We start from the raw sequence: 14916 nt of genomic DNA, 5'->3' as shown, positions 1-14916 counted from the left end.
GCTGCATATTTAAAAAATACACATTCCACACAAAATAAGACAGAGGTATTTAAAGGGTAATTGCTTGGCTATTTCCATTTGTTTTCTCTTTGCTAATGGTTTGTGGGTAGGCTCCCTGGTATCCCAAATCACAGCTGCTCTGAAATCTGACTTTTTTCTCTCTTGGTGCCCACAGCATGGCTGGGCAGATTTCATGCTTTGGAGATTTGTTTTCACCAGATTCCCAGGATCCAGAAACCGGAGCCAAGTGTTTGCACAGTGGCTGAACGGGTCAGACGCACCCTTGGAATCGAAGGAGGGTAAAGAGTACATATGGGAGAGCAAACACGGCTCAGCCCAGGAATCTTGTTTACAGTTCCAGTTTTCAGTTTCAGAACTCAACTTTCAGCCTCAGTTTTTTTTGCTCAGACATCCGCTCCTGGTTTCTGCCCTGCCTGATCTAGAACAGCAACCCACTAATCTGGAATGGCAAACTGCCAAACTAGAATGGAAAATGCTAATCTAGAACTGCAAACCCATAAACTAGGGCTACGAAACTCTGATTCAGAATTGCAATAGCCTAATCTAAAATGGCAAACCTCTAATTTAGAAACGCCAAAACCCCCCCGCCCCAAAACCGCGTGATCTAGTATGGCAAAACCCTAATCTAGAACTGCAAAACTTTGGCCACGGGTCTCATATGCACTCCCTGCTCTTAGGGGACCTGTCTACTGTGAGAACAGGACGCTGGACTAGATTGGCAAAGGGACAGAAGAACAAACCATCAGAAGGAAAGTGGCCAATCTCCTGGGAAACCACCCTGACGCCTGCTTTGCCTTTGGTTTGGACTCAGCCTGACCCTTATGTTTCCTTCCCCTTGTGGTTTTGATCTATGGACTACTTTTAAAATGATGCTGCATTTTAAACTGCATTTTAACCTGTATTTTAAATTGGTTCCCCCCCCCCCCCAATTATGTTTTTACTGTAATTTTACTGGTGTTAGCCGCCCTGAGCCGGGCTCTGTCCGTGGAGGGCGGGGTATAAATAAAAAATATTATTCTTCTTACCACTACTACTACTACCCGGCCCCCACCTGCCCGCCCCTAAACAATGGAGCACCCAAGAAGCGCCCTATACAAAAGCGGGCTGCTGCTTCTACCCTTTAAACGTCTATGGTGGCCTGTTTTAGCCACGCCCCCTCCCCTCCCCTCCCCTCCGCGTCACTGCCTCGAGCCCACGTCGCATGCCACGTCCCTTCTGACGCCAGCGCGTCAGAGCCTTTATAAGACCCTCCCCGCCGCCGCCGCTCCCCTCTCACAGCTCTGCGCGACGAGCTTCGGAGTTCGCGGAAAGCTGCGAGGAGGCCGCCATGTTTAACAAGAAGTCGGTGGTGTTGTATTGTGGGGGCGCACCGAGCATGGCGCCCGCCACGCCGGTCTCCCCGGGGGCCGGCGGAGGCGGCAGCAGTAGCAGCAGCAGCAGTAGCAGCAGCGGAGCCCCAACCGCCTCAGCCGCGGCGGCCGTCTTCACCGCCAACGGCCGCTCTGAGGGCGCCGGCCCGTTCTCGCCTCGGATTGGGCGCGGCTGGGGGGCCAGCGTTTTCCCTGAGGGGCCCTTGGCGCGGATTGGCTCAGCGGGGCCCCTGGCGCGGATTGGGCCCTTCGAAGTAGCGCCCCGCGCGCTGATTGGCTCCCCCGCCGGGACGGCCGTTGGCGGCGGCGCGCGGCCGTTGGCGCTGGCGCTCCCTGAGGGAGAGCTGGACGGCTGCGACGACGAGGCCCAGGCCCAGGCCGCCGAGGCCGGCCTGCCTTCGCCCACCCCTTCGCTGGAGTCCATCCCGTCCTCGCAGGGGGACGACGACGACGCGGCGGCGGCGGCGGTGGCGGTGACGGCGTCCGCCCCGGACGACCTGCGCAAAGTGACGCTGGAGCTGGTGGGCCGGTACCTGCGCGAGGCCGCCTCGGAGGACGCCAAAGGGCCGTCGGGAGGCGGCGGCGGCGGCGGGAAGAAGATCCTGAAGGGCCTCCTGGGCCGCTTGGGGACCACCAAGGAGGAGGAGGAGGCCGTCGCCGCCGCCGCCGCCTCGCAGGCGCTGGAGACCCTCCGGCGGGTCGGGGACAACATCCTCGAGAAGCACCAGCTGGCTTTCCAAGGTGGGTGATGGGAGCAGAGAGGGGAGGGGAACCCCGAGGTCATCCAGCCCAACCCCCTTCGGGGCTGGAATCGCAGTTGGGCCAAGGTGGGAGGAAGTGGGGAGATGAGGGGCGAGAGGGTTGCCTTCGTCGCTTCATCGTTGTGTCGAGGTTCTTGCACGCCTCCCTGAAAAGGGGCCAGGGCGGCTCGCAAGAGCAGCGGGAGGTGGGCGTGTTGCCCTCGACCGGGACCAGGTTGGCACCCTCTTTTGCGGGGTCATAATTGGGGCAGGGCGGGGAGGGAGAGAGACTAAATGGAAGGGGTGCCTCAAAGAGGGCTGGGGAAGAAATGATGAATCATTTCTTATTCGAGACAGCCATAATAATAATAATAATGAATAGTGGGGGAGGAGTCTGTTCTGGGGCCACGCCCCCCTCTTCTCAATCCCAGATTGGCACCCTACATTGGGGATGGAAAAAGGGCAAGGGAAGAAGAAATAAGGGCTGGGGGGGGGGGATTATAACTTGCCCCCAAAGCAGCCCAAGCTAGCTTCTGTCCACAATGATGATGATGCGAGGTGGGGGGGGATTGTGCTTTTTCTTGAGATCACACCCCCTTTTCCCAGGCTCTGACTTTTGCATGCTTAAGTGTTCTTTGCCTGGCTGAAATGTGTCCTTGAGCTATGATGATGCCTCATTAAATAAATGAAATAGAAGCTGTTTTCAATGAAGATGATAAACATATACAAAAAACAGGAAGTACATGCAAGAAAGGACCATAGGCCTAACAGACTGGTAAAGACTCATTTATCCTGTGAGGAAAGCCTGAAGCAGAAGGCCATGGGCCCCATTTGGGCAGCCTTTTTGTGGGAACTATTTACAGATACAAAATACCAGAGACAGATGCAACAACATTTATGGAAGAGATAAAAAAAATACAGACTAGCCACAACAATGGCTGCTTCATTTTAAGAATATAAAAGCCTCTGCAGAGGCCCGTTGGCATAAAACAGCTTTTCAAGAGGATGCCTGCCTAATCTTCTGGAAGTGTACCCCACTGCCTGGGACCTATGACACCAAGTGCCTGATTGCTAGTTGAAGCCAGTCGGGCAAGCTGACAAACTGGAACACTCCCCAGCAATATTTCCTGGGTGGCTGAAGAGAAAAGCAACATTTAAAATAAAATTATTCTAATTACATACACTGAAGTTGAGGCGTGGCTTTCTTAGAATGAGTGTGGGAAGGAAATGGGGGTGTTTGCTTGCTTGGGAGGAAACAGTGAGGAGTAATAACTGATGGGGGGCTTAAGTCATGGGGTGTGGAGAGGAGGAAACTATCAGCATCTCACATTTACTGACATTCTAGTATCTTGCCTTTCTCTTAAAGCAGCCAAGGTGGTTCACAAAAAACTAATACAAGATTTATTGTTATAAAAAAGCAAAAACAGGAAGTAGGAAGTGCACCAGGGTACTGAAGTGGAAAGGGACTGGGGAAGGAGGAGGACGGGAAGCACTCACTAAGGTGTGTTTAGGGAAGAGCATGAAAGGAGCTTGTGTGGGGCAAAGAAAAGTTTGGGGTGTCAGCTGTAAGGGGTGAATGGAAGTGGAGGTGAGCACCTGTAGGGCTGGTGAAGTTCTAGAGTAGGGGTTGGGAGTGGGGAGGGAGGAAAGCAGGTGGCCTGAGGGGGGGAAAGTGAAGGTGAGGAGCTAAACATAGTGGATCAGGGTGTCCTTGGGATGGGAATGTAGCAAAGGAAATCGATGGGTGGAAGGGGGAATGTGTTGGAGGGGCAAGTAAAGGGGAGAAATGGTGGGGCTCTTAGGAAAAAGAATTGGAAGAGTGTCCAAAGTTTAAAAAGAGTAAACAGGGATGTTGAAGGGAAAGTTCCTGATGTGTCCGTGGACTGAAAGGTTGCACATTTCAGTCTGGTTGGTTGACTTCAGTTCTGTGCAGTTTCGGCCAGATTCCTGATCTCCAGTAGAGTTCAGGCTTCTTGAGAGGCCACCCTGGCAGCCAGAGGTTTGTGGGTGGCCCAGCCTGCCTTCCCATCCTGTTATTCTGCAAGGAGTCATTGTGAAAGCACCAAGCCCAGCAGAAACGAAACTGAATTTAGTTCGCTTGGCAGTGGGGGTGGGGAGAAACTCTTGCAGGCAGAAGATAATCTGGGTACAGATTAGCTCTTGCTGACATCCTGCTCCTGCCTAGCAAGTGAAATATAATTCATTGTAAACATGATGATAAAAGATTAGCTGGCTCCTGCTGTGAACAACTAACTTCCTTCGGAGTTGCTTTGGAGCAGGTTTGCTATTTAACAGCACTTTGCCATTCTCATTTGACTTTATTTTAGTATATTACATTAGCTAGGGCACTGACTATGTAGAGTTGGGAAGTAGCCTTAAAATAACCTCCAGTAATTTGAACACTCCTAGAGCTCCTCTATGGTTTGCCACCTCTAAGTCAGTGTCCTCCAGTTGTCTATCCCCTCCCAGCTACCCTTGTGGCTGAGCTGCTCAGGTTTTTGTAATGTGGATGGGCAAGAAAAACTTTTGACAGTAGCTATTTGCGAGATGTCCTGTAGAACATTCCTTACATCCTGCATATACAGAAGTCACAATGGCACAGACTTCCCACAGAGGTATTGTTTGTTTTCTGGGTTAGGAAGGGTTAGGACTTGGCTCACTCATCTAGTGTATAAGAACAAATTTCATTAGACTTCTGTTTAATGGTTTGCTTTAAGCCTTCTGAATCATTGCCTTTCCACAGTACAATAAAGACTCTGCTTTGGGGCAACTCCTAAATGCGGATGCAAGCATCCCTGTTCCTGAATCATGAAAATGAACTAGCTATAGTCACTTCCTTGTTGACTTCTGGATTTCAGCTTCCTCAAGTTTCTTTTAAGTATCAGTGGCTAATAGTTGAAGGCTGCTTAACCCTTAAGGACAGAATTGTACTGCCAGGATTCAAGTCTTGAACCACTAGCTCAAAGCATGACGACTGTTGGATACCTTGTTTTGTATTAAAAATAGTTGAAGCAGCACTTACTTAGATGCTAGAGCTGGGCTTTGGTCTAGGGCTGCAGATATCAGTGGCTGTAAGTAGGAGTTGTGTTAAGTTTGTCTGAGTATTGGACTCTGAAACAGGCAGCTGCTGATCTGCAAGTCTAAAGCAGCTCTAGAACATTTTAATGTTCTTCTCAGGAAGTGCTAGAACTTATTTTTATTCAGACAATCACTTTGTATTCAAATGAATTCATAAAGTGATAGTCAAAATAAAAAAAAAGTAGAACATCAAAATGGGAAGTGAAAACCATTTAAACGAATCTCAAAGCAATGTACAACATGGGAAGCAAATACAATGCAAAAGAATTTTAAAACAGCACAAAATAGAAATCAAACGAAATACAGTATATTAATAATCAAATAAGAGCCTACAGTTACAAAATCCCAACCAATCAATTTGTACAACAAAGACAGCTGACCAGATAAAAACTCATATAGCCCCAGAATTAAAATAAGTAATAATTGCCTCCCACCTAGGACAGCACATTCACTCCCTGCCTCATTGGGGAGGGGGAAGCTCTTGCCTGTAAGACTTCTGAGCAAGCTTATCCCATCAACATTCCATCTGTTCAGGCTCTGACCCTGAGTTTTAAACATCAGTGCCCACCCACCATCCATTGCTCATTCAACCAAGTACTACCACCTCAATCCTTCCAAAAACAAAGAGCAAAGAGTGGGGGAGGGGGAGAAAACTAAACTGCTTTGTTAATGATTTTGATTGTTAAAACTTCTTGCACACTTAAATATGGAATTTTCAGTATTTTCACCTGTGTTCCTTGCTTATTGCTCACCTCCTCTTCAGGAATGCTTAGGAAGATTGAAATAAAGAAAGAGGATGACCTGAAGACTGTGTCAGAAGTTGCAAAGCACCTTTTCAGTGACGGCATAACAAACTGGGGTCGAATTGTGACTCTCATCTCTTTTGGTGCCTTTGTTGCCAAACATCTGAAGCGCATCAATCAGGAGAGTGCCATCGGTCGTTTGGCAGAGCTCATCACTGAGGTTTTGGTTACAGACAAGCGGGAATGGATCCTCAACAATAATGCCTGGGTAAGTGAGTCATGGTGGGGCTGAATGGTAGATGTTGTTGTGCTGCCCCTTTCCCTTGTAACTCCTCCCAGTCAAAATCTAAACCTGGAGACCCCAATACCTTCCTGTAGCTGATCTTTCTGGAAGTGAATGCATGCTTCATCAGATTTTAGGGCTGCCTCCCTATATTAGGTAAAGGTACCCCTGCCCGTACGGGCCAGTCTTGACAGACTCTAGGGTTGTGCGCTCATCTCACTATAGGCCGGGAGCCAGCGCTGTCCGCAGACACTTCCGGGTCACGTGGCCAGCGTGACAAGCTGCATCTGGCGAGCCAGCGCAGCACACGGAACGCCGTTTACCTTCCCGCTGGTAAGCGGTCCCTATTTATCTACTTGCACCCGGGGGTGCTTTCGAACTGCTAGGTTGGCAGGCGCTGGGACCGAACGACGGGAGCGCACCCCGCCGCGGGGATTCGAACCGCCGACCATGCGATCGGCAAGTCCTAGGCGCTGAGGTTTTACCCACAGCGCCACCCGCGTCCCTATCCTCCCTATGTTAACTCTCCATAAATAGAGTGAATATCTGTCATGAGATGTTTAAAAAGAGCTACGCTAAAATTGGTTTCCCACAAAGGGAACATTGTGTGTGCGTGGTTGCGGTTGTTGAAAATGGGGAGTGGATTGGACTCAGAATTGCTGGATGTTGGACTTTGCTCTGTACATGGTTTTACCTTCCATTCTTGCTGCGAATTCTCTTTGAAGCAGTCAGACACACATGGCTGCCAGTGCTTAACAGCAATTAACAATGCAATTCTTTTTTCTAGGAGGGATTTGTTAATTTCTTCCATGTAGAGGACGTAGAAGGCAGCATCAGAAGCGTTCTGATGGCTTTTGCAGGCGTGGCTGGAATAGGAGCAGGTTTGGCTTACATGATCCGGTGAGTCAAGGAGTGCTCCCAGTGAGGAGCTAGCTTGGACTATCCTGTTCTACTGTGACTAGAAAACTGAGCCGTTCTTTGAAAGTTGACGGGAGAATTAAAACACCTCGAAATCCCATGGAAAGTTTGGTCTGAACTGTCAGTTTTAGAATGTCACCAACAAGGATGTCTTTACAAATTGGGAGTAGATCCTTCAAGCCGAGGAACACGCACTCCGCTTCCTCAAGTGGTGGAGCTAAGAGGACTGAAGCCCACCTGAGCACAGTCTTGGGCTTGGACTATGAACCCACAGCCACATTGGGCTTATAAGAACTGTTGGATGTGCTAGGTAGTGTTCTATTTGCACAGAACTGTGACCATACACCCAAACAGGGTATCTAAATTATCACCTTCAGAGAAGAGAGTGGCGTGTTAGGGGTGACGTGCCAGATGCGGTCAGCAAAATGAAGGACCTTCAGGTGAACACTGCAAATGCCTTATCTGTTCGCTGGCACAGGTGTGTGTTGTGTCTGCTGTGGAGAGAGAAAACTCCAAAATCTGAACCCATCTCATTGCATCAAGGGCTGATCCTGTTCTATGTACTCCCTTCAGTTTTTGTTTCCTGTTCTCCTCTGCCCTCCCCTTGGAAGCGTACACTGCCATAGCTCCCAAGTTATCACAAGACATGGAGCGCAATAGTGTAAATATGTATAAACCTTCACAGGGAAGTCAGCAGAAATGTATGTACATTTGTAGCTGAAACTGTACAAAGTGTATACTCTTAAAAGAGATTTATCTTTGGGAAAGGTTGTAAAAGAGTTTTTTTTTAATGTAATTAGATTCAGGTTTTGCAGCTCTTTATTCTTTAGCCCTCTAAATGTCACATAATCTGGGCCTACCTTTCTATGTACTTCAATAACAACCTGGTTCTGCCAGGTGACTTTACTGAACAGCCATCTAAGTACAGCTGAGCGCCTTTCTTTTTGTTCTTTAAAATGTTTTTCTTTCTTCATGGTTGCCAGGGGAGGCATTTTCAACAAATCTTTAAGTTTTTTTACCTTCTTTATTTTGATTCTTGCTTTCTTTAAAGCCAATTATTTTAAGCTAAACTTACAAAAGAATGTCATACTTGTCTCTAAGAATAAAATTTCTGACATGAGTTAGCAATGTAAGACATTATGGCCTATGCACGGAATAAATCTGAATCTTTGAGGGAGAATATGAGAGAGGCTTGTAGACTTGGGTTTCTTGAACCCTTTATTAGGCAGAAGGGTTCAGTATAGGAGCAAGAGGTTAAGTTGTTTTTGCAGTTTGACTCGATTGCGTTTAGTCTTCGCTGTACTGTTAGCTTTGTTTAGACCAGATTGTGGCAGATGTGAAAACCTAAAACAAAGCATAGACTCAACATGGTGCTATGGTCAGACTTTCTTGTTTACATAAATACTGTCCAATAAAACAATTCACAGGTGGTTGCAGTGTGTGCCTTCTGTTGAGGCAGAAACATGAAACAATTGAAGCTATATTTGTATGCATCCTGTCTTCTCTGTGGCCAAACTCTACTGGAAGGCCTGGCCATTTGCTGCCTCTCTTCTTTCCTTTTTGTCACTCAGTCTTGCAGCTGGCTCTGGAGGGGAGTGCCCCTGGCTGGCTTGTGAAAAAGTAGCCAGTTACTGCTGGATCCTGGATTAGGCGGCCCCTGGGGTTGCCATGACTGGTATCTCTGTATTGGTGGTGGAGAAGCTTATAACCCTAGGTGCTGGTGAGAGTTGCAGTCAAACAGCATCAGGAGTGCTTCAGTTTCCCAACTGCACTGCCTTTATCCATAGCAGTCTTAGCATGTCTATGCCTATACTGCATTTTTCAACGGTAGTTAAAAAAAGGTGAGAGTTATATTAGTGCAATATTGCAGTAGTCTCTTTGAAATTAAGTGCTGTATTTTACATTATTATTTTTACTACTGCTACTACCACCACCCGCCCTCAACTAGCAGATTTCATGGCAGATTGCAACAATTTAAAATTCAGAATTGAAAACAGATTACAGTCAGGAATAGGGTGGGTCCTGAATTTATATAAGAAGCAGTCTTCACCTTCTAAGTGCTGTGACTCTTAAGACAAGAGGTATGAAACCATTTTCACAATCCTCCACACCAACTTTGCAATGCCTTTGAATGTGCTGGTGGTGCCCTCTGGCCCTATGCAAAGCTTTGCCCTGGAAATATGCAAATCTGCACCTTCTGCAAAGTTCTGTTTCTAGTTAGTGGTGCAGTGTTTGTGTCAAAGGTGGATGCTTCCTGGTTAGGGTAGATCAGGCAATTTCTGAAACAACTTATTTCACATAACAGGAAATCTCTCTGTCAAAAGTAGAGGGAGGGGTTTTTATAACCAGACCCTTCACGTAACTGTTTAAACACAGTTCTAGATGTTTCATTGGACTCTGTTCTGCTAATTTGCACTTGGCAAAAGTTGACAAAAGCCAATTCCCTGTGCTCCGTTTCAAGGGAATCCTGAGGAAAATCAAGCATTTCATGCTTCTAATGCCAGAGAGGGAAACCTGTGCTGGAATACAACTCATCATATCCCTGGCCATTGGCTGTGCTAGCTGGGGCTGATGGTAGTTGTTGTTATTATTATTATTATTATTATTATTATTATTATTATTATTATTATTTCAGTTTATATACCAGTTTATATCAAAAGATCCCATGGCCATGGACAACATTTTACAGAGCATAATAATAGCAACAATACAAAGCATAATAATGCCATAATAAAATAATCTTAATAACAGATCCCTTTAACAGGCCATCAGTTACTTAATGGCTGAAGACCTGGGTAAAGAGGAATGTTTTTGCCTGGTGCCTAAAGACATGTAATGATGGTGCCTGGTGAGCCTCTCTGAGGAGAGGATTCCACACATGGGGAGCCACCACAGAAAAGGCCTGCTCTTTGCTGTGCTGCCACCCTCTGAACCTTTAAGGAAGCAGGTACATAGAAGAGGGTCATAGAATCATAGAGTTGGAAGAGACCACAAGGGCCATTGAGTCCAACCCCCTGCCAAGCAGGAAACACCATCAGAGCACTCCTGACATATGGTTGTCAAGCCTCTGCTTAAAGACCTCCAAAGAAGGAGACTCCACCACACTCCTTGGCAGCAAATTCCACTGTCAAACAGCTCTTACTGTCAGGAAGTTCTTCCTAATCTTTAGGTGGAATCTTCTTTCTTGTAGTTTGGAACCATTGCTCCGTGTCCGCTTCTCTGGAGCAGCAGAAAACAACCTTTCTCCCTCCTCTATGTGACATCCTTTTATATATTTGAACATGGCTATCATATCACCCCTTAACCTCCTCTTCTCCACGCTAAACATGCCCAGCTCCCTTAGGGTCATGGATGACAAGTGCAGTCTGTTCATATAGGGAGAGGCAGTCCCAAGGTATTGAGGTCCTGAACCATGTACCAGCACTTTGAAGTGGGCTGGGAAACAAATGGGCAGCTAGTGCAGTTGGGCCAGGATTGGCGTTACATGCTGAAACAGTCTTGTTCTGGTGAGCAATCTGGCCATGGAATTTTGTACTAGCTGAGGTTTCTGAGCCATCTTCAGAGGCCTACGTATAACACATTGCAGTAATTCAACCTAGTTCATCCCTGTCCAGATATGAGCATAGCTGGGCCACCAGCCAAAGCTGATAAAAGACCACCTGGGTTTCAAGCAACACTGATAGGTCCAGGAGCACCCCCAAGATACATCCCTTCTCCTTAAGAGGGTGTGTAACCCCCTCAAGAGCAGGCAATCTCCCATCCATCTGGTCTAGGGGACCACCCACCAACAGTGCCTCTATCTTACCTGGATTGAGCATCAGTTTGTTGGCTCCCAACCAGTCCATTATCTAGGCAAGGCACCAGTCTAGTACACCTACTGCCTCCCCTGCAGATGTAAAGGTGAAATAGAGCTGTGGGTCATTGGCATACTGCTTGGCAACACACTCCAAAACTGGAAGACTCCACTCAGCGGCCTCATATAGATATTAAACAACATGGGGGATAGAACTGCCTTGAGGGACCCCACATTGAAGGCACCATGGTGCCGAAAAACACTCCCTAAGCACCAGCTGATGAAGACAACCATCCAAATAGGACTATGGACCACTAAAGCAGTGTTGCCCACCCACAACTCAGAAAGCCTTTCCAGGAGGATACAGTGGTTAATGGTATTGAAAGTCGCCAAGAGGTCAAGGAGGATTAACAGATACATTGCCCCATCTCTCCCCCGACAGGTTATATAGGGCACTCGCGGCTGTTTCCAGGCCGAAGCCCTGATTGAAATGGATCTAGAAAATAATGAACAGTTAGAGGGCCAAAGTTTCACCATCCCTCAGCACAGACCCCTCTACTTGTGGTCTAGGTCAGTAATGGGGAATCTAGCCCTCCAAATGATGGAACTCCCAGCTCTCCCATCATTCCTGACCATTGACTATGCTGACATGGGGTGACAGAAGTTGGGGAGTCCCAACAGCTCCTGTAGGGCCACAGTATTCTTCTCAAATCCATGCATACCCCTAACCTGATCGTAAGAATGGGACAGGATCTAAAATGACCCTATTCTCTGCAGAATTCCTCTTTGGAAGGAAGGTTTGTAGTTCAGCTAACCTTGCTATGAATCCTTTAGCATCACAAACATATTTGCTCCTGAACCACCCACATTTTCTTCATATGTTTCAAGCAACTCCAACCAGCAGTGAATTTCTTGCTCATAAGCTTGCTGCTGCTGCTGCTGCTGCTGCTGCTGGGTAGTCCTGTTACCTAACAGGCTTTACCTTTGGGGTTTCTGCTAGCTTGGTATGTTCAGCCTGGAAATAATTTCCCTCTAGAAAGAGTGATTCACAATTGTGTCTGCCAGAAGATCCCTCCCTGCCCCACCCCCCAGAAGATCCGTTCCCTGCCATTTGGAAGGTTGATAATGTCAAGATCATTTGCTTTTAATAGGTGGGTGAACGCATTGTTTCCATGGTACTAGACTTGAAGCATAAATACACCACTGAAATGGTTACCTAATGCAGCCCGCTGGCCTATGCCCACCCACAGGAATAGTTGCTGGAGTTCAGAAACATTCTGCCCTGCTGTGAAGGTGCTAAAGTGAGATGGGATCCATGAATCTCCTGTGAAAAAATGCAGTGAAACTACATAACAATTGGGCCTAATGGAGTTCATTTTCCTCTTAAAACTATAATAACTCCTAATAATAATTTATTATTTATACCGTGCCCATCTGGCTGGGTTTCCCCAGCCACTCTGGGCCGCTTCCAACCAAATATTAAAAACAATACAGCATCAGACATTAAAAACTTCTAAATGGGGCCGCCTTCAGTTTATTGTTGTTTATTGCCTTGACGTCTAGTGGGAGGGCGTTCCACAGGGCAGGCACCACTACCGAGAAGGCCCTGGGGAGGGTTTATTCTTCGTAACATATGATAAAGACTGAAAAGTAGCTGTGGGTATTTTGCCAGGGAATTCCCAGTTATCAAAAAATAAACAAAGCCCAATATGTTCTGCCCTTAAGCACATAGTCATAATTTCCCAGCCTTGATTGATCCAGACTAGTTAACAGGGGAGTTCTTTTTGCACCTTTCCCCAAAAGCAGGCCTTTGTAAGTTTGAGCAAATGTTGTTGTTTTTTCAGTTTTGCAATACACACAGGTGGCTGTTTTGGAAATCAGGTTGGGTATGGTGCTTAATTCAATGGCTGTTCTTCAAAGCAAAGGAGGAGGTCATGCTTTCTTAAAAAAACAAAAACCCAAGGGAAGGACACACACACACAATGATATTCCTGTGAAGGGAAACAAAACTGGGTCTCAACTAAACTGTGTGTCTTTCTTGCCAAAAACGAAAATCAGTTTTGCCTGTTAGAACTCACTTCAACATTGGCTGAATTGTTTAGGCAAATAATGGCAAGCAGCACCGAGTATCAGCCTTCTCTGTTTACATATCAACTTCACTGTGTGGCATTGATCCAGCCCAGGGTCTGTGTTGATATGAATGGGGGTCAGGGGAGAATCTGGATTAGGAATACAGTCTTCTCTTGTAGTTCCAGTTATTCTTACTTCCAGAGTTTACCACCATAGCTATCATGTTTCAAAGTGCCCTCCTGTAACCATGGGGACTAGATGCTTACTCCGAAGGTCGGGTTCTCAGAGGTCCATGGTGACCCAACTGCAGCTGCCTTTTGCAAATGGATTTCTTAGGCTTTTTTGTGATTCATTTGCAAACAACATGAGTTGATGGCTGTCAAGGGCATCATCTGTTTCAAAGGATGCTGGACTCCTTCGAAACAATTGACCAAAGTCTCAAGGAAAGACTCCAAAAGGGAGCAGCCCTTCGATTTGCTTGATTAGGGATTTCGGCAGAGTCTGTCGAGGATCCCTGCCTTGGGCTGTTCCTTCTCTTTTGCCTACTTTGTCTGGGATCTAGCTGATTCATAAAGCCATCCAGCCCTTTCCGTGGAGCCTAACTTAATGCAGCTGCTTTTAGCTCTCGGTTGCGAAAGCAAAAAATAAAGCCATCCAAATGTTAACGCCATTCCTCCCCGGTGAAGTCATTGCTGTGGCTTTTCCTGTAATAAGAGGCCTTGCAAATAAATAAATGAAAGGGAAGCTTTTATCCAGGCAAGCAGATGGGCAGCGTTTCCTTCACAGGAAAAGTACTCTTTGCTAGTGTGCCTTCCTCTCAGTTATTTGTACTTGTCAATGTTTGCACACAACACTTTCATTTTCTTTTTAATTGCAGTATTTGGGGAAGTGTGTTTGTCAGATACGCAGGCAGTTTTCCCCAAACTTTGGGTAGCTGAGGCACCATTGGTGAACAGATTTTCCACCAGAGGACTCCATTGCTTTTGCACCTGAAAGGGCTTGCTTGGTGTATGCCAACTGGATCAGGCTGAATGTTCCTCTGGTCTGGGGCTGCCTACCCTCCAGATGTTGTAATCCCGGACTGTTGGCCACGCACTGGCTGGGGCAGATAGGAGTTGCAAGCTCAACAGTATCTAGAGAGCCACCAGTTAGCCACTCCTAATCTCCTGCAAACCAGATACGTACATCTGAGAAGCCCAGTATAATGAAACGAAAGCAATAGCTTTCCTCTGTAATTCCTTCCCTCATCTTGATATTAAAGGTAAAAAGGTAAAGGGACCCCTGACCATTAGGTCCAGAGTCGTGGCCGACTCTAGGGTTTCGGCACTCATCTCGCTTTATTGGCCGAGGGAGCCGGCGTTCAGCTTCTGGGTCATGTGCCCAACATGGCTAAGCCACTTCTGGCGAACCAGAGCAGCGCACGGAAACGCCGTTTACCTTCCCGCCGGAGTGGTACCTATTTATCTACTTGCACTTTGACGTGCTTTCGAACTGCTAAGTTGGCAAGAGCAGGGACCGAACAACGGGAGCTCATTCTGTTGCAAGGATTCGAACCGCCAACCTTCTGATTGGCAAGTCCTAGGCTCTGTGGTTTAACCCACAGTGCCACCCGATACTAAAGATATACTACCACTAAACATGGAAGTTCTGTTTCCAGCTATTGTAAAAATGGAGCAGTAGTCCTGCTGGATGAGATACGAAGAGCCTGCCGGGTCAGGGCAGTGGTCCATCGAGTCCAGCATCCTGTTCCCACAGGGGCCAACCGGATGCCTGGGGGAAACTTGCAAGCAGGATTTGACCTTGAGCAACTCTCCCCTCAAGGGACGCGGGTGGCGCTGTGGGTAAAACCTCAGTGCCTAGGACTTGCCGATCGTATGGTCGGTGGTTCGAATCCCCGCGG

The 14916-nt window shown here is 47.3% G+C and overlaps 1 protein-coding gene across 1 annotated transcript; it reads left to right on the top strand.

The window, feature by feature from the left end:
- The first annotated feature begins 1297 nt into the window (after positions 1 to 1297).
- MCL1 (MCL1 apoptosis regulator, BCL2 family member) lies at positions 1298 to 8583 on the top strand. Its single transcript, XM_079958289.1, has 3 exons — positions 1298 to 2132; positions 5973 to 6220; positions 7023 to 8583. The coding sequence occupies exons 1-3, from the start codon at positions 1349 to 1351 to the stop codon at positions 7137 to 7139; spliced, it is 1149 nt and encodes a 382-aa protein (XP_079814415.1). The 5' UTR covers positions 1298 to 1348; the 3' UTR covers positions 7140 to 8583.
- Positions 8584 to 14916: the final 6333 nt, after the last annotated feature.

Source organism: Podarcis cretensis (genome assembly GCF_951804945.1).
Source record: "Podarcis cretensis genome assembly, chromosome: 16".
NCBI classification, from domain to species: domain Eukaryota; kingdom Metazoa; phylum Chordata; class Lepidosauria; order Squamata; family Lacertidae; genus Podarcis; species Podarcis cretensis.
Note: the sequence above shows the minus strand (reverse complement) of the source record. Positions and strands in the feature narration are given on the sequence as shown.

What these genes read in the sequence shown, in the direction of transcription:
- MCL1 (XM_079958289.1), top strand. Translation starts at nt 1,349, where the DNA reads ATGTTTAACAAGAAGTCGGTGGTGTTGTATTGTGGGGGCGCACCGAGC. An exon ending in GCACCAGCTGGCTTTCCAAG is followed by an intron (nt 2,133 to 5,972) that starts GTGGGTGATGGG and finishes CCTCCTCTTCAG; the next exon opens with GAATGCTTAGGAAGATTGAA. An exon ending in TCCTCAACAATAATGCCTGG is followed by an intron (nt 6,221 to 7,022) that starts GTAAGTGAGTCA and finishes TCTTTTTTCTAG; the next exon opens with GAGGGATTTGTTAATTTCTT.